Here is a 20,630-nt window from a genome sequence, read left to right as displayed (position 1 = left end):
GATAAAAGATCAAGAGTATACTTCCGCTAAGAAAGGAAGATACCTTGATCAAACCTCAATTCCATGGAAGTATCCAACTTTCCCAAGTCTTTAATTTCAAATTCGGTACCCAAGAAAGTCTTCAGTCGAGCTATTTCAGCAAGTGTCACTCCTGTAACCACAATGTCATCGATATATACACTAAGGACAATAATTAGCTCACCATTCTTCTTAATGAACAGAGTATGATCAGCATTACTCTGTTTGTAACCCACAGACATCATAGCTTTATGAAAACGCCCAAACCACACTCAAGGAGATTGCTTCAGTCCATACAACGCTCGTTTTAATTTGCATACCTTACCATGGGTTTTCTAAATAGAGAAACTGGGAGGAACACCCATGTACACCTCCTCTTCAAGTTCCCCATGAAGAAATGCATTTTTTACATCTAGTTGTTGCAACTCCCATCCCAAGTTGACTGCACTTGAGAGAATCACTCAAACAATATTCAACTTGGCCACCGGAGCAAATGTCTCCTAACACCCTAAGTCCAAGCTTCTTTGTGGGTAGCTCCTGTGTCTATCATGGCACGCGTGGGCTTCCCATTGACATGCGTCTCTACATACATCAACCCCTTATAAGGAGTAGTGGGCTTGGCCGTGATGGCACCAAATTGCATTAAGGACCCCCTATGATTCAGCTCTTCTTTTTTACTCTTTTGCTCGATTAGGGCACTTAAGGCCTTCCTCTTTAGGTAGTCCCTAGTCCAATGTGGCCCATCGCGAAGGTGGCACATATCCTTGGGTGTGAACTTGTTTCTCTTATCGTACCTTAGCTTGCCCTCCTTACCCGAAGGAGTTTCGCTAGTATCTTCCCTAGAATGATGAGCATTGGAAACTTGGTCTCCCATACCCTTCTCATCATTGCTCTTCCTTGGCATGTCTTCTCTTTGGAACTCCATCAATGATTCTGCCACTGCTATAGCTAAAGCAAGGTCTTGCATGCCACGACGTTGTAGTTCTTGTGCAGCCTAGTTTTGGAGGCCATCCATGAAGTTAAACAATAATTCTTTATCGGTCATACTCGGGACATCGAGCACAAGTGCCGTGAACTCCTTTACGTAGTCCCACATAGACCCGTATGGTTGAGCCTTTTGATGCTCCTCCTTGCCAAGAAAGCAGAATTCTCGGGATAGAATTGCCTTTTAAGTTCCTTCTTAAAGCTACCCAATGTATCTATGGTGCACGTACCTCTTTTGATGTCGACATAACTCTTATGCCACCATAGAGTAGTTGTATCGGTGAGGTAGAGTTTGGTGGTCCGTACCTTAGTTGCCTCATCATCGAGGTGTCATCGCTTTGAAGTACCTCTCCTGTGCCACAAGAAGTTATCAACCTAGCGAGCGTCTCTCTTCCGTCGAATGGCTTGTGTAACACCTCACAAGCAGGTCATGAATATATTGTAATTTAATATAGGATAAATTACACGTACCTCCCCTGAGGTATGACCTAATTACACTTTCACCCATGAGGTTTGGGAAATTTCATGTAGCTCCCCTAAGGTTTGACCTAAGTAACAATAACACCCACTCCGTTAACTGTACATGTTAGTTGCTAACAGTAGGAATTTTTAAGCCTTTTATGACCATTATACTCTTGATGGGGTAAATACCCAATACCACCGCCACCCACCATCACTGCTGTGCAGCTCCATTCCACACCATCCTCTTCTCATTACATGCTCTGCACTCATTACACATTCACCAAGCAAGTATTCCAAGCACTTCCCCTTCCCAGATAACTCATTTATCAAAAGCCCTTCAAACGGATACTTAAACAGTGATATATAATGCATAAAAACCCAATACTTTGGCATTCCACTCTTCGGTATAAAATACCCAGAAAACAAAAAAAGGAACCCATCACCCCTGAAATCTCAGAGTTTCCAACTATAAAATTCGGCATCAACTAGGTAGGGGTTGCTGGGTCTACCAGAAAACCCAACTCAGAGAGTATTCTGTATATCTTTTTCTTCCTTTTTATCTTGTGGTAGTTTAGTCCTACTGTTAGTCTTCTCTCCCTGTCTCTCTGATTTATTTCTTTGCCAGCTCAGAGATTGAAAAGAGGAAACTGGAGGGTTGTTGAGGCCTTAAAAGGTTTTAATCATCATGTTTATTTCTTCAATTCAATGTAATCATTAGTATTATTATTAGTAATTTAAGGGGAAACAGAGATGAAACCCTAAAAAAAGGAGGTGAAGGGGAAGAAAGAGGAACACTGTTCTACCCAACTCTCACCTTCGATGAACATGGCTTCTGCAGCTAACGTTCCTCTCACCAACCCAGAGTTCATTGAAATCATCTCCGGGAATTCTCAAATGGTTACTGATTCTGAAACTAATCATCTGAACAAATTGAAGCCACATGATCTGAAATTCAGAAATTGAAATTAGAGCTAGACAAAGAAATTGCGGTAGCAGAGAACTTGAAGATTCAATTCGCAGGTTCTTGAGGATGATGAATTTCGATCAAATCACTGCAACTTTGATCATGGTGTCCTCAAGAATGAAGACCGAAAGATCTTTAGAGCTTTGTCGCTCCCAAATCACGAAGAAAGTGAGTGAGTTGTGGTTGGAATTGGAAGAAAGAAGCGAGGCTATGGCTAGGTTTTAGTAGCAGGTTCAACCACGGATTCGTGATTCAGTTTTTCGAAGAAGAAAACCCTCTCCCAGACATGTTCCACATCTGGCTGTGAACGGAACTAGAGTACGTTTTTGCTCATCCACTCTAAGAGGCCAAACAGATTGGGTTCCCAACGTCTATCTGACTTGGTGTATGTGCACTACAATTTGAGGCTAAAGATGCAACACATACACATGGGACAGGAGGGTAACAGGGACACTATCAATCTCGTCGACATTTTCCAGGTGAATTCAGACGATGAAGATCCTATTTTGAATTGGGTGAGGGATAGAGGTGAGCCGGTGTTGGATCAGGATGGAGGTAGGTCTGACCCCATGATAGCCAAATAGATGGGTGCTGATGTGGATAAGTTCATGGCTGAAGAGAGTCAGGTATACACATGGGAAGCGTCACCCATACCGTTCCAGTATACAGGTAGCAATGCTGATGAGAAAGATGATTGGTCCATGTCCTTAGGTGGTAGGACTCAGACTCACAGATCTCCACCAATTACTCATACTGGTGGAGATGATGATGATGATGGAGGTGATGGTGGTGGTGCTGGTGGCGGTGATGCATATGACGGAATTCGAGAGTAGTATATGATAGAGCAGCAGGAGCTGGCCGCAGAGCCGATCCAATTCACCGAAAAAAAACAGTTTGATCTTGCCACACAGGATATAGTCTACGTTGCTCGTACCCCCACAACGGCCACAAGTAAGGGTTACTCGAGAGTGCCTCGTGCCCAATTCCGTCCTAGTAGGCAGGCTGATCTTATGGACATTGATACCTTATCTAGCTCTGTTGGTGGATTGAGTATTGGCGACAAGGACACCAAATCAAGTAGGCATTGGCATGCCCCATCTTTTGGTGGAGAGAGCAATCCATCTCCAACACCATCAGAGTACAGTGCATCACATTCACATCCATATGGGCAGTTCACTGGGGTGGGGGAGCATATATCTTCTTTATCTATTCCCAGTTTTGAGTACGACTCCCACTCATAGGGATGTAGTGGATCGTCTTTTGTGGACGACATCTTCTCCTATCCTACCCACTAGTCGTACCTGTACATGCTCCCAGAGGCATCATATCACAGTGGATTAGTTGGTCAATGGGTAGTCTTCACAGTTTTATGACCCATATTCTAGGATAGGTTACCTTCAGTCTGTTGACGATGCAATTTACATGGCAACTGTGGAGGACTATACTCGTTTCTTCTCCCAAACTATGACGTGGCATTCATATGGCCTACAGTTAGAGGACAATGCATGTCGACTCCATCGGACTATGAGTGGGACCAATCTTGGATGGCGCAGTAATTATTATTAGTTGACACTTGACTTGTATTAGAAGAGTATATTGATGTCATCCAAATTATGTACTTAATATTATGACTTATGAGTCTTTTTTTTTTATCCCTCTGGGACCCGGGCCAACCCCTAAAATTTTATTAATTCAAATCCGAATAAAAATAAATACAAGGGGGGGACATACCCGCCTAACCCCAAACCCAAGGAGTACAGACATCACTCCACTCTAGAATAAACCTCACACTCCCAATCCATACAAATCTCATCATTTCCTTAAAACCGGGAAACCAAGTGCATCCTCGCGAGTGATCCGACGCAGCTCCCTTGGTAAAGCAATCTCTCCGGAGAACATAGCGTCCATCAATGAAGTGCACGCCAAATTTGCCAACCAGTCGGCCGCCCTTTTTCCTTCTCTATACGTAAAGGAAATCAAAGGTCTAATTCGATCCACCAGATTCAGAGTTTCTTGAAACCAGTACCAACATCTCCAAGATCCGCAACCCCTTTCTGATATGCAGTGAATTGTTGCCTTCGAATCAGAGTTAGCACAGACCTTCATATAGCTCAGATCCGCACATAACTTAAGACCATCTCTTAAAGCCCTAAGCCCCGCCACAGAATTTGTACACTCCACATAGAACCGCGCAAACGCAGTAATGACCGCACCCTCTTTGTTACGGATGATTCCCCCACCCCCACCCACTCCTGGGTTTCCTTTGCAAGCACCATCCACATTAAGCTTCACCATATCAAATGGGGGGCACCAGTAAATCGGAATAGGCGATCTCTGAATGGGAGGATGATGTGAAATTCTAAAGAATTGGAGAATGAGAGATTCTTTCAAAAAGGGGGTGTTCACAAATGACGCATAAATGGGAACCTCACCAATCCATTTTCTAACAACTTCCACAATGCAGCTTGCCGACCTCGCTTTCTCGTCATGCCTTCTGTTATTTCTTTCTTTCCAAAGCTCCCATATAACAAAAGAGGGGACCAAACCTGTGATATCACCACATAGACTTTTCCAATTAGCCTGCCCTTACCAGAGCAGAATTTACTTCTCACAGTTTGTAAAGGAACGTCTTCCACCTCCAGCAACCTAGAGAAGAACGACCATACTTTAGAGGGAGTCCCTCCCCACACCAGGCAGTGGGATGTCGTTTCACATGTTGGAATGCCACAGCATAGGCACTTAGACACTAATGAGATCCCCATTCCCATGATGGCATCCTCCGTGGCTAACCATCCACATAAAATCTGCCACGAAAAAAAACCAATCTTGGTTGGGATTGTGCGATTCCACACCCATCTCGTAAAAGAAATTTCATCCAAGGCAGCTCTAATCACATTCCACACCGACTTCGATGAAAAAACCTCATTCCTCGCTGGAGCCCACTCCAATTTATCCTCCTTGTCAGAGATGAAAAATTTCCTTCAAGCACACTTTTGCGCACTACATCAGATTCTATTTTGAGAATTTCCCCCCGGTTCCAACTTCCGTCCGTGCTCAAGACGTCCTTCACCTTGATGTTGAGATCTAACTGCATCGCCCCATCGGCTCGATCAACTAGAGCTCCCCACCCAGTCTAATTATCGAGCCAAAAATTAACCTCTCCTTTACCAACCAGCCAGCAGGAATTGGAGAGCAGCAAGTCTTTATGCACCAGCGCCCAACACCAAGAAATCGATCCAGACGGCTTCGGCATTGTCAACGCTATGTGCTCATTCCTAAGGTACTTCGCCCTGAAAAAGGAAGCCCACGACGAATTCGATGACATTATTTGCCATAGCTCTTTTAGTCTCAACGCCATACTGACATCCTCAAGCCGACGAATGCCCAACCCTCCTTCTAAAATTGGTTTACACACCTTTGACCAGCTCACCAGCTCACCCAATGATGGTGATAACCCCATTCCGACTGTCCCAACAAAACATGTGCACAGATACTATCAAAGCTTCTAACCACAGTCCTTGGAATATCCACCGTTGAAATGATGTGAATTGAATTGAAGGAAAGCACATGTTTTAGTAAGGTGACTCTCCCCCCAGAGGATAACAGCATATCCTTCCAACCTACAATTTTCCTACGTACCTTAGCCAAAAAGTCATCAAAAAAATTAACACGTAACCGCCCTGAATAGAGAGGTGCTCCAAGATATGTAATAGGCAATTTCTTTCTTGTGAAGCTAGTAATCAACTCAATTATGCAGCATCTATGATCAGCGGCCTTATCACATACGACAAAACAGCTCTTGTTTTTATTCACTAGCTGCCCGGACATGCTTTCATATCTGCTAATGAACCCCATGATCTGCTTCAAAGAAGACTTCAACCCTCTTGCAAAGATAATAGTATCGTCAGCAAACAAGTTGTGCGATATCCCTGGGCACCCTCTTGGAAGCTGAAAGAATTTGGCCCTACCCTCTACAAAGAGAGAACGTTAACCTCTACTCAAAACTTCCTCAGCAATGATAAAAAGTCACCTTTGATGTCACGCCCCCATTCCAATAATGAATATAATAATGAGTAAAGGGATGACTGGGATGATACACGTCATCCCACTAAGCTACCAGGATCACAGATACAGTGTCCCAATCCACAATCCTAAACTAACATCAATGTCTCATCAATATCAGAGTGTAGAAAGGAAATAAATATTACATTCCCAAGTATCAAATGTATAAGCGAAAGCATATAGAGATAATAGTTACAGTATGTTCAACCGGCTAATAATACATAATACAGTTCTGTTACTGTCACTGACTGACCATGACATAACTACACAAAATATGGTATAACAATAAATGTTTGTACAAAGCTCGAGACCCAAAAGTCAACAAAAGGGGACCACATCCTAAGAATCATCAAGGCCCGTAGGCACAATCATCACACGGGCATCCGTCGCCGTGTTCCTCGATCACAGTCTCCAGATCCCCAGTTCCGATATTATTATATCCCGAGGATTCAACCTCGTGACCAGAAAGACAACCAATACCTGTATCATCATCTAAAAGGATTGTGCACACGAGAGTTAGCTCCACTGAGCCAGTGAGGGGATGGGGATGCACATACACACAACAACACAAATAGTCCATGGTGCATACCATTATTAATTCATTTACCACCTAACACACAATGCAAAGTCAATGGGTATATGCTACTGCAATAACTCGGGAAGACACTGCGGATCCTTCCATTTTCACCACAATGCAACCTCAGTTATTACCATGGGGCCCGCGCCGGTCATAGCCATCACCAACCAGAGGCAGATCCCGATAACCATTACTACCCCTGGCTTGGCCTCTCTAACTCTCCACAGACATCAGGTGCTCTGGTTACCCAACACTTAAACCCCTGTTGGTAAGGGTCGTAGCATAGGGAACGAAGTCCTAACCGCAGTTATACTACATGCTTCCTATCATGTCGAGAGGTATTCCGGGTGTATTAATGTCCCATTCCATCTAACACCCGGGTACCAGCACAACACGGCGCATACAGGCCATCATAACATGCAATAGTAGTTCCCAATCCTGGGTCCCAGTGTCGGTATGTCCCGACACCGAAACCCACATACAAGCATAACTCCAGTCACATCTCATGTATATCATAATCCAATTCATCAGTATCAAATAGAAATAGATGTAATGATGCAAACATGATCATAAGGATGCAATCAATAGTATTAGATGTATAGATGCATATAGGCAAACCCAAACAAAGCCCAAACCCACTCACTTGTCGTCCACGTATTGTTCGGTGCGATTGTTACGGATTGCCCTGATACACACTCCCCCGTATTAATTAGATCACCTAGGGATGCGTGAACATGGTTAGAAGGTGTAGGAGGGGCCCCAAGGGAAGTCCCCCAAAATAGCTATTGATTCTTGAAAATACAGTACGAACGGATTCTGGGGCGGAGGCAGCAGGGTGAGTCTGTCCCTGGATCCGCCCAAGCATTTAGGCTCAAACAGGTGGAACGGAACCACGGACAGAACCTACCATTGGGTCCGTTCGTCCGTCCGCCCATGACTGAGACTGTACCGAGGGGAACGGAACATCGGACGGAATCAATCCTATGGTTCCGTTCGTTGTTCTGCCCAGAGTTGAGGTCTTACCGGGAGGAACGAAACCACGGACAAAATCACTCCTTGGATCCGTTCGTTGTTCCGCCCGGCCATGTTACCCAATTTACATGGAACGGATCTACGGTCGGAAGCACGATAACTGGTTCCATTCGTTGATCCGTTCGAGGCAACACAGGCATTCCGTAGGTTTCCATCTCCCAGCCTTTTTCCTTGGGATCCAACAGCTACAAGGGCTAGGAGAGAGTGTCCGAAACCTCTCTAAGGTCACTAACACCAGGTTACACCATTGGCCTTGGAGAATCCATGGATTTGTTTCTCACAAGATTGATTTTTAGGGTTAGGGTTGAAGGGATCATTGGACAGCAACAAGGTTGCAAATAGGACTCCAAGGGGGTTGAATGTAGAGGGTGGAACCCATTGGTGAGGCTTATTGCATAGCTTAGCCCAAACCTTGGGTACTTGGAACCCTAGGTGAAATCCATTCCCAAAAAGATCCCCAAACCCAAAATAGAATAGAGGGAAAGAGAGAGGAAGGGTGTTTACCTCAATCAATGTAGGAGTTAATGCAAATCTCCCCCAAGTTGGCAAGCATTCAAGCCTTCCTCCACCTTCTCCACCTTCTCTTCTCTTTAATGCTCCAATGGATTGTGGTTGGAATGAGTAATGGCCAATAAGGCCAAGGGTCTTCTTTAATGCAAATGGCCCTAAGGCCCTGTTTGGTTTAGCCCCAAGTTATAAAATTCACCTTTTTATCCAAGTTTACCCTTGTGGGCCCACCTACATGGCCCAACAATGTATGTGAAGGTCAAGAGTGGGACCTACCACTCCCGGGGGCATAGATACTATGTCCGGAGTGCAGGGTTGTGGGTCCCACGCACAAACTCCCAAAACAACCCTGACAACTCGAACGGATGATCAAACAGACTCACCAGCAATGGTTCCGTTCATTGTTCCGTTCCTGCTGTTAAGGCTGAATCAGCCAAGAAATGCCATGGGCTTTGACCCACACTTCAAGGGCTTCGACCCACACTTCAAGGGCTTCGAGGAGGGTCCGACCACGTGAGTATTAGAATAGGGACCATGCCTATGGTATTTGCTCACCTTTCATCCAAGCTCAGTTCCCGAACCCCGAACAACAATCTCTTTTCAATGCACACGGCACAGAGGCACCACTTGTTGATGCAAGCGGCCACCGGATTCTCCTTGCGATCCTCTTCGCTCTTGGGACTGGTGTTATGAGGGCAATCTAGGAAATCACCTTCCATAAACCTTCCCCAGTCTCGGTTAAGGAATCTCTCTTCAACTGGGAGTCCGGTGCTTCGGTCGACGATCTTATGAGTTCGCTTGACGACCATCGCAAATAATTCACCGGCGTATACTGCTACATCGCCTACGTGGCACAATGTTACAATTTTATATTAGGGCTCTGGGTGCGGTTATAACATTTGAAGTACTGGTGTCAAGTGTCAACAGGCTAGGCTGACTGTGGCTTGTTGCTGCCTAGGTCTGCTGTACAGCCCCAGTAATGGCTGTAATAATTATACTGACCACCTCTTCTCGGTCCATCAAATTACCCTACACAGGTGTTGCAGATGTACTCTCATCTAGCTGTGGGGCTGGTACCTCTTCCTTGTTCGGTAATGGCCGAGGTAACAAATTCCTTCTCCTAAATGCCATGATATTCCTTGACAATCCAAAACATAAAATTTCATTAGACTAAAACAATTAAAATTTGTCTAAACCAATGAATCCTATAAGCAAGAATCCAGTTATGCATTTAATCTAATTATGTTTCCTATGCCACCAGTTTCTAAGTTCTCATGACCTCAGAGCTAAATTTTGCTCGGATACCATTCTGTAATGTCCCAACCCGGACAGGGTACAAGACATCATCCTCACAAGCGTCGACCCTTAAGGTCACACACAATCACGTAAACAAACTAACAAAGTCCCAGATAACACATAAACATAGCGGAAGCATTGTAACACAGACCATTTACAAACACTGGAGGCTACAAGTTTTACTGCCCTGTATATAACAAAAAGATTAATTTACATAACTACTCAGTCATACACCAGATTACACAAACTGTTCCATCATCCATTATATTGTTCACAAAACTATCATACACAGTCTTCAAAATAGATCCCAAAGATTCTAAATCCTAGATCAGGGCTCTCCATTCTCAACTCCTGGAGCTGTGAATACCTCCTCTCCTATGTCTTCATCTATAAGATATCAACTCATATAGGGTGAGCTTACGCACAGTGAGGTACACAAGATTTTATACACATAAGCATTCAAAAGTGCAATAAAAGAACAGAGAAATAAATGAGACAAATCATAGAATTTCAATCCTCAATTAACTAGGTCGGATTTTGGCTGTTTAGTGAACTACCATAGTGCTCCAACTGTTGAGCGTGGTTGTCGACTACATACATTCCCAGGCATTGTAGCCCAACATTATAGATGCGCTCTACTCCCATGTGTCCAGGCACCGTAGCCCTGGGGGAGGACCCCTCATCTATTCTCTTTCTCTTTCAAGACCTTCATCCAATACTTAACCCCCTACTGGAAAGGGGTGGTAGCCATTGGGGTATTTAACACAATTACTTTAACCAAGCATACGTACATCTCTTTTCTTCCATTTACTTCTTTTCTTTCTTTCTCTTTCTTTCTCTTTCTTTCTGTTTTCATACTTCACTTTCACATGACATGATAAACAAAATCATTTCATTACATTATTCATTACATAACTCATATCTGATTTCATTCCATGTTTGACTCAATAGTACATGAATGTTGAATGTTGTGTGTTGTATAGTGTTCATATGAAATGATACAATGCTAATAACAGAATGATACTAATCACATCATACATCAATTTTTCATTTCTTTCATATAACATGCATGTACTTCAATGTAATACATAACCATGCTATTAATAAACTATCAAAATGATACAAGGTCTGCCGTAGAAGTCCTAAACAGAAACCCCAAAATTCCCTTCGTAATCTATATTTTCTCTCTTGATCCCGGGTTTTCAGCCCAGTTCCACCCCTGTTCGACTCCTCTGTTCTAAGGGCCTATTAAACTCTTTAATAAAGATACAAATCACCTCTGTACACTCTCTACTTCGTGTACTAACAGCATCATAAACCAGATCTAAAATAATCTAACTTGTGCTTGAATAACTCACCTTAATCCTCTGAAATTCTGGAATTCCTCTGCAATTCTTTGCATACAGAAGCTCCAACACTTAATCCCAATTTTGAAATTTAATCCTTCATAGACAATGTAATTCAACTCAGTCACAAAACTTACACTGTCTAAAAATCAAAATCTTCCATCAACACTGTTTAATCCTTACCTTCATAAACTTGTTGTAACCCAGATCAAACACTCGGTTTAGTGGCAAAGCTCAATGGTACATCACTTTAAAGATACAATCTCATGTTTGCTTCCACCAATTCATCAATTGCCAACCCCTAAATGCTCTTCCACTTCCTTTCTTCTTCTTTTCTTCTTTTTTTTTCCTTAGTACAGAATCAGCTTGCCCAAATGATAGACTAGTAGCAATTTCCTTGTTCTTTCCCTATTCCTTCAGCAACTAGTTGATGGTTTTAGTTTCATTCCATTCTTCTTTCTTCTTCTCCTGCTTCTCTAACTTAGGATTCCAGCAGAATTGCATAGCTCAATTGAGCCCAGCACATCGGAAGAAACTCAGCTAAATGGGGTATGTGACATGGATCCTTGCCCTCCAATCAGCTCTGTCCGAGGTCATACTTGGAACAAGACCTAGACTATGCACGTCCTTCCTCACCACTTCTCCTATGGACATTTAGGTCTGCCCCAAGCTCTTTTAGCTCCTTCAATCCGGTACCGTATTCGCCATACTCAGTTGGATGTGTAATGCTTGAGGAAACGGGAGGGCAGTATTGCCAAGGCATGGTTCCAATACTGTGATCGCCGGCCTTAAGCAGATATGTATATATGTGACATATTGCCATGTAGAATGACATGTGGTTAGGATAATTGACCCTGTGCTACGACCCCTTTCCAACAAGGGAATATGTGTTGGATAACCCTTGTGGTAGGTTTTATGAGATTTTCCGAAATACCACTTCTGCAATACGATGTGATTATAGCCGAAGGCGGACCGAGCCCGGGTGACCAATGTATGATTCCGGGACTGTGGCGCCAGGAAGGGGTTATGGGGGCTTGTCGGGTCACCAATATCGCATTCCGGGACTGGCAGGTTCCCTTTGCAACTAGGGTTTGTATCATTGGATGACCGATGGTGGATTCCGGGACCAGGGATATTGCCTATTGTGTTGCAGTAATACTATTGACCTATGACTTAGTTTTGCTACATAGGTTGATAATAAAATGAACGCATGCATTCGCATCATGGACTATTTGTGTATGCTTGCATGCACCCATCCCCTCACTGAGCTTAATGAAGCTCACACCACGTGTGTGTTTCTTTTTAGATGATGATGCAGGTTCAGCTGTATCGTTGGGCACTGATGTCCCTTCCCTATAGCTGAGTGCGGTGGTAACTGGTGGACTCCAGAGTCTGAGGAGCATGGCATCGGTTGCATTTGTGATGACTATGCATATAGTGCACCGTGACCAATGACATGGTATCTCCCATTGTCATTTTAAGATTTATTATCTTTTTGTTGTACTTATACTTTTTTCATAGTTCAAGAACTCGCGAGATCTCGGCGAGTTTCTCGGTTTTTTGAGAAACTGAGACGAGTTGGAATACGAGTTGAAAAAGTGCAACAACTCGATCAAGATCTCGAGATCTCGCTGAGTTCTCGAGATCTCGAGAATCTCGACCCAAACTCCTTTATATGAGTGCCAGATCTCGAGATCTTGGTGGAAAATCTTGGTATACAGACACCTATGTATGCAAACCTTGGTATACAGACACTTATTTATGCGAGGAACCAAGACAGACGTTTATTTATGCCTAATATCATTTAAGTAAATGTTTTTACTTAAGATATTATTCATAAATAAGCAAATAACCCCCTATTTGAATCCAATAAAAATAGTTAAAAAATTAAATTCCAAAAGGAAAAAAGTCAACCCCCAGTTCAAGAACAAAAACTGGATTTTCGGTGGTAGGTGCAATTTTCAACTTTCTAATGCCAGGGTTTTTCTCAAATCTAAAAATTCCATAAATCTTAATATGGTAAAACATTGCTAAAACCAAAAGTGCAATAAAATATTCATTTGTTTTGATGTCCAAAAAAATATACTCATTCAGAGCGATATTGACAGCATTCGCGCACACCAAATTAAGTTTGACCGGTACATAACTCCTTCAATATAAATCAGATTTAAGCAATCTTGCACACCAAATTAAGTTTGACCGGTACAATCTTGCACACCAAATTAAGTTTGACAGGTACAATCTTGGACAAATTGTACCTATTCTGGAATGTTCTCCAGCTCATTATAAATAAAGAGGGGTTGTGACCATATTGTCACAAGCCATTATTCCTATTCTCAACACTAATAGATAATTATACAGCTACAACATCCATAATTTCTACAAACTCAACAAATAGAGCACTAAGATATTATGTGAATAAACATACAAGATAACCGTCATGCCCTTATCCTGGTCATAATTTTACAGTATTGATTTTGTAAGGGAAATATGTCATGGTAATCATATCGGATCTAATATAGGCATCTATGTATACTAAATAACTGAACCATATATGGATTCTATCAGGATCTGGTCCATTGACAGCATACATTAATTGTTTAGTCTTCTCAAAGGTGGAGAGAGAGAGAGAGAAAGAGTAAACAAAAGATAATGTGCCAACTGCCAAAGTGAGGAAAGACAATGAAATGTTTTCATTGGCTATCTCAACATAAATTATTCAATATTGTCACGAGATCTTTCCCTTGTTTTATTGTGAAGATTATTGTTCATGTGTATAAGCATTAACATGTTCTAGCAAGCAAGAGAAATGTCATACAGAAATCATTTCCGGAATACCAGAAGCACAGACTTGCATCTCAATAATGCTTCTTTGATAAATTGAGCAGTAAAAAAATATTACCTGATCACCAAGAACTCTAAGCAAATTCTCTCTCTCTTTCTCCATTGAACTGTGTGAAATACCAAACTTACAAGAGGCCCTAGCAAGAGAAGAATCAGATCCCTGATTCTCATTTCCATATCTGCAACAATCTTCGGCCAATTTTCTCACTAGGAATGCAATATGAAGATGTACATGTCAGCTTGCTAATAAAGAGGACATCCATGCAATTGTGAACCAGAATGATGCTCACCTATTTCCATTTGCTTTGAACTAGTTGTAATAAAACCTTCAACACCCCTAACAATATCTTTCTGGAAGTGCTGAATAAAATTAAGAACAAAAAGTGAGAATGTGCTTATGGTTTCTCATAAATCAGGTGATTGCAATTGGAACCAAGGTAATAAATCTTGGTTTAGAGGCCGGTTTCAGGCTGCCCGAAACCAAGACGTGTCAGATCTCGTTTTGAGGTTTCAACACTGGGTTTCATGAAACCGAGGGTCGAACCTTGTTTCGTTTCGGCCAGGCCCAAAACCGAGACAAATCAAAGATTTCGGTCAATTTCAACCGAGATTTAGTTCCATGATTGGAACAAATTTACCAGAAACTTGTCCAATTCAAGGAACCCAGGATCCATTGACAAAAAGATTTGATGACTTACCTTAGCTGATCTGGTAGAATTATATAGATTCTGAAGTTTTTGGTGGCACTGAATTTCCGCTTCATCAGGTATAACAGCTTCATTAACTGGGTGTCCCAATTGCTTCAGAACGGCCTACAAAGTAATGAAAACCTAAGTTTTACTGCATGATTTTGGACAAAACCTCAAAAGAAACATGAGAATCTATGCAGGAAAACTAAAATTGGTGAACATACTCATTCTGCTTCAATGGAATCTGCAAATTGAAACATAACAATAGCAACAAGCACCAAAAAAACATATCGATAGAAAGCGAGATCCATTTCATTATTCATGATTATATGATCATCTTAAAGTAATTTTCATTTCCGAATTCCACAATACTAGCAATGGTTAGCGTAACATATCATGTCTCTCATAGCAATAGATAATAACAAATGCTAGGAAATTCAGCAGGAGTATTCTCTTTGGAGAAAAAAGCACAATGGCCAGAATTCTCCCAGTGATCTATCCAAGCCCTTAAATATTCGGCTATTCAATACATCACATATGCTCCAAAGACCACCAATATAGATATCCTCCACGGTACTGCTGCCAAACAACATTCCTTTACTTCCTCAACCTATCCAGCTAGCCATCACTGATCAAAGATATATGTATTGTGATCTACTGATTCACTAGGTGGGTTGATTTAGATGAAAGGGAGTATGGTTAAATACTGCCTTACATCTTATAACATGAGGGCACGCCCCTGCTTACTAAATGGAATATCTCCATGAACCAGAGAGGTTGTGGTGAGGGGAATGTTGCAGGCAGTCCAAGTTGCAAGAAAACATGTAACAAAAGTGAAGAAAGAAGAAAAGAATGGAAGAGAAGAGAAGAAGAGGATGCATAAGAAAGAGTTTTTGAGATAAGTGTAGAGAGAATTATCGATCTTTCTCCAGCAAAAATATTAGAGATTTAATCTATAGTTCCAGATATACCCTTACATAATAATATATCTCCCCATAAGACAATACTACACATAGTTCCAGGCCTGGAGAACCCTCAATCTGTAGCTCCCCCCCCCCCCCCACAACCCCCAACAAGTCGCCATCCTCTCCCTGCTTCTGTGACTTGCCCTTTGCAATCTGCACTTAAGGCCTCCCCCCTTTCAGTCTGCCTGCTCCTTCAATGCCTCTATCTCCCTCGATGTCTTCTCTTTCTGCTTCGATGTGTTTTTCGCCTCTCCTCCTTACCCCCCTCTAACCACTTCCAGTCGCTTCTTCTGGATTGGGGTCCACTACACTTCGGATCCTTATACTTCTGGATAGCGCGTTTTTGTCAGAGGTTGGGTCTGGTTGCCATGTTGTGGCCCGGATGTTTTCATGGACCCCCCCCCCCAAAAAAAAAAAAAAACTGAGACAATTGAAAAGACAATTATAGCAGTAAAAATAACTGAGAAATTCAAACTACACAATAAGCATGCCAATAAGAAGCTGTAGAGAGAGAGACAAAGATGGAAACAGAGAGAACTACAAATGTGGGGTCAGATTCCAAAAAATAATGTGGTTGAACAGTAGTCTTAGACTCTTAGGACAGTCCTCATATCCAGCTAAGATATAATTTTGGTAAAATTGAGCTTGTCAAGAAGTGATTGTATGATCCTTGAAGGGATCATACATGGAAGAAACTACCATTTGTATCTCCTCCCCCCCCCCCCTTTAGACAATGAATTGCAGAATACGATTCAAACAAGAGGGAAAATTGAATAGGCACCCAAACCTATGGAACAACAAAAAGTATAATATGGAATAAACAGGGGGAAAAGATATAGTGGTATAAGTGTCACCGTCATGCAATTGCCCCTATATCACTGCCAACAAGGGTTTGAAGTATTGGGTGTGGAAGCCAAGAATCTATAATCTTGATAAAACTTGAAAATGTTAGGGATCTGAACTTGGAGTTCACTTCACCTCAATTAAAACACAAGATACAATTTGGAAGGAACAATGCAATGCTGAGATGTCTCATTCAATCCCATCTATGCATCCAAAGTATGCTGTTTTGATCTATATTTCCTTCACTAGTGGATTCCTCTACTCCTCACCTCTGATTCCTTTTTTCTTTTTTCTCCTTTTCTTCTTTTTGGAGGCAATAGAAAAAATAACTATCATTGATATAAGCAGAAAAATTTTTAGGCACCTTAATAAACAGAAGACAGCTACAAAATAATTGTCCAATTTGTAATACTTAATCTATACATTTCAAACAAACTGACGTGTCAAGAGAGAACCAGATTCCACAATTTGTTTTAGAAAGATGCTGTTTGTAGAGAAACAAATCCACCAGATGAACATGTCCCGTTGGCAGCATATCGAAAAGGAATCCATATATGAATAGAGCCATCAGGTGGATATAATTTTATTGTCACATGCTCTGTGGTTACACTCATCTAAACCCCCATTAAATTGCATCTGGAACCATCCTCCATAACTGAAACCCTTTTTCACCCAAATAAACAGAAGACCATGAATTGAAAATATTAAACTCCACTAACACCCCCCCCATCCAGCGCACACTCAAAGAGATCCATAAAGGTGCACCAGATGACATCCACCTCTTCACAGTACAAGAAAAAGGTGATCAGATGACTCTCTTAAACTACTCTTAACATTTGGTACCACACAGAAATTTAGTTGTGCACCCTCCCCAAATCTTGGCTCCATTATCTGTTTACCTCCAAACTTTCACAGAGAATTCAAAAATACGATTTGACTGTAAATAGTCCTTTTGCTCCATCCTTCCATACTCGCACCTGAAAATCTCACTTCCCCATTCCCCACTCTCATCTAATTTGACCGTAAAAGTGAGTATGCAATTGCACGCTGTTCTTTTACATCCCAACAACTGTAACAGCATCCACAGTATCCAAAACCCTGCTCCTTGCTATCTTTTGAAGCTCTAATACAATTTGGATTTCCCCCTTTATATTGGCCTCTCTCCTAGGTGCTGCTTTGCACCTGCATTTCCTTTAGCAGCTTGCAAGTTCTGCATACACATTATAGTCACTGCCTCAATGTCCATCTATTGTCCTACACCTCTTCTGCTGACTGCTGGTGCAGAAATTGTGTTATGATTTGGATTTTGTATATACATGATAAGCATGTATATACCATTTGCTTCAATAAGATTTTTTTAAGATGCCATAGTTGCTCCCAAAAGCTTGCATCATATATTCTCCATCATTTATGAACTACGGCCAAGATACCAATGTCTCCCTGTTCTTCTTTAACCTACTAAAAACCCAACTACGTACTTTGGAGTATCTCAAGCCGCCGAGAAAGTTCGCATGGAACTTGTTCTTCTGAAGTGGTCACAAGCACAGATCACAGAGTTCATTTCGTACAATGATCCTTATCTGCAGTATTACCTATGCATGTAGACTTGCTTATTTCAATCCAAAAATTTTTTAGTTACAATAGTGAATTTAACAATTGTTTTGGTGCTTTGTTGCAGAAGGACTAGTCATTATGAACTTCTCAATAAAGTAAACATTTCACTAAAACAACTGCACAATTGCCCACCTTTACATCCTTTCAAACAATTTCATTTACTATCTTAGAACTGATTTAAACTCAAAATCTTGTTAAATACCTCTAAATAGGACCATTGTAGCAAAATCAATCTATCAAACTTTTCTCTTGATACGAAAGTTCTGGTCATAGACTATAACATTTGTTTTTAGATTGCAGGACTAAGGCACTATATTGTACATGTAAATATCACTATCTACGATAAGAAGACAAAAAAAAAAAGTAATGCAGCAATAAGGAAGTCCTCAAATAATGGTATAATATGCTTTTAGGATTTTTTTTTCAAAGAATTAATTCCATTCCTTAGTCAAAATAAATTGAAATATGGAAAAGTTGTTGAATTATCCGACCTAAAAGCGTAAACTATTAGGTGGAAATGCCCAACTAGTAGTGTTACTAGAATATGTTGTGTGTGAGTGGGTGTTTGTGTGGGGGTAAGTAATTAGTAGAACACTAGAGACCCCAAATAGTTGGGTGAAGCTTTGTGGAGTAGAATAGGTGAAGCATTGTTCCCAACATAACTGCTAAATTCATCTTGGATTCCAAACCTTTGAGAAATTCATGTATTCCTACTAAAAAACTGCTCTTTTCTACATCAGGATAAGGCACATAAGCCCTTATAATTTCCTTTTTCTTTTTCTTTAATAAAACAGAAACTACAAAAGCCCTTATAATTAATCACCAAAGTAGTTACTTGAATTTCCAGAAGCAAGATCCATCAAGACAACTAAAGTGACTAAGCTCGTGTAGTTAACATCTTCAAAAAGAAAAAACAGAACAAGAAAAAAAGAACTCATAAGGAAAATACGCCATACACATATAGCTCCCTTTCCTTTAGAAGTGCTAATATTATTTTTAAAATATAAAAAGGGCTCAAAAATCACAAATTACATTCACCAAACAGATATTACCAAACAAAAAAAAAAAAAAACATTCACCAAACAGAAAAGGGGGCAAATAGAATTTCATAAAAACAAACAGGGGAGACTAAAAGAAGACATCTTACACTACTATCAAAGTATCAAACAGGTAAGAGAAGTTGAAGACAACAAATAAAATTATTTCCTTTGCTAAACAAAAAGAAAGAGGAAAAAATCCAAAATCAGAATGTACATGAACCAAGCTGTAAAGGGAGATTGTGAAAGCAACAAGAACTCCTAATTGGATAAAAATTACTAACAAGAGAAAGAAAAAGCACACCCTTACGCCAACCAATTTACCAAACCGAATTATCATTTCAATTGGAAAGCCCAAAGCAAGCCATAAAAAGAGTACCAGCTGCTGTTTTGCGACTTGTTCTCTGAGCTTGCTTGCTTGCTTCCTGATGGCCTCCATGGTAGAACTCTATCACTTCTTCAGCTCAGAACAAAGCGATATCGATCGAAAGAGCAAAGAGACAGAACAGATTCAGATCAAAATCATCGTCATTAACTCTCAATTCTTACCAAAATTTCGGTTCTTTTTTTTTTTTTTTTTTTTTTTTTGGATAAGATACTAAAATTTCAGTTCAGAAAATCTGAACATAAGACTATCATCGAATTCATACATTAAATGATAGAAGTTGTAGAAGAACCCTAAATATACGATCTCGAATCAAAGTTCATGTTGCACAGTGAATGTTTTCTGATTTCTTTTTCGGATGTAAATCATTTCGCAAACTGTAACGGTTGATTGGGTGGTGAAACCTTAAACTGTGGAACTGTGGGGACTCTTTCTTTTTTTTTTTGGTAGAAATGGAACTGTGGGGACTCTAGCGCTGGCATCAAGACTCCAAGAATAGTACATTGCACGTGCGGTAGGAAAAGCCGACGGAAAAAACAAAGTTGGTGAAAAGGATTGGGAAAAGAAGGCTGCCGCCTGCGCCCAATCCAGGAAGGGCGAAATGACTGCTCCCCCCTTATTCTACAAGAGAGATTTCTGAAAAAATATTGATATAACACAACCATAACAATCCAAGGAGTCCGGAATTCCACACAAAGTTAGAGATAAATTTATCAATTTTATCGGTATGGTTCCAAGTATCTATCGATGTCGAGATATAATACTCATGAAGAGATGGGATCTAAGGATCAATCCAGAAGAAGGTAGAACTTCCATTCCCAATTGATAAACCAAAAATACACTAGCCAATCGCCAGACGACACATGGCCATCCAAGGTCGAGCCATAAAACTCGGTTCTTATGGGGGCTGGACATCGGTCCACCTCGGGCAATGGATCAACCCTAAGGCAACCCCCTCAGGGCCAGAAAGCGGTATAATCAGAGGGTCGGCTTTACAGCCAACCC

The 20,630-nt window shown here is 41.2% G+C and overlaps 1 protein-coding gene across 4 annotated transcripts in view; it reads right to left on the bottom strand.

Annotated features, from left to right (window-relative positions):
- LOC122665214 (SH3 domain-containing protein 1-like) overlaps positions 1-19,797 on the bottom strand; it is a 121,448-nt gene extending 101,651 nt beyond the window's left edge. For 3 of the 4 annotated variants that reach the window (XR_006333455.1, XM_043861304.1, XM_043861306.1), the window contains exons 1-4: positions 19,620-19,797; positions 14,791-14,904; positions 14,383-14,452; positions 14,151-14,299 (exon numbers count right to left, since the gene is read on the bottom strand). Coding sequence is in view for 3 of the 4 variants with exons in the window: in XM_043861304.1 (XP_043717239.1) it covers positions 14,151-14,299; positions 14,383-14,452; positions 14,791-14,904; positions 19,620-19,679 (393 nt within the window). In the remaining variant the exon portion in view is untranslated. Of the gene's footprint in view, positions 1-14,150; positions 14,300-14,382; positions 14,463-14,790; positions 14,905-19,619 lie in introns of all 4 variants that reach the window. The other variant, XM_043861305.1, reaches the window with a different exon arrangement.
- Positions 19,798-20,630: the final 833 nt, after the last annotated feature.

Source organism: Telopea speciosissima, chromosome 6, assembly GCF_018873765.1.
Source record: "Telopea speciosissima isolate NSW1024214 ecotype Mountain lineage chromosome 6, Tspe_v1, whole genome shotgun sequence".
Taxonomy (NCBI): domain Eukaryota; kingdom Viridiplantae; phylum Streptophyta; class Magnoliopsida; order Proteales; family Proteaceae; genus Telopea; species Telopea speciosissima.
This window is presented reverse-complemented; position numbering and strand designations above follow the sequence as displayed.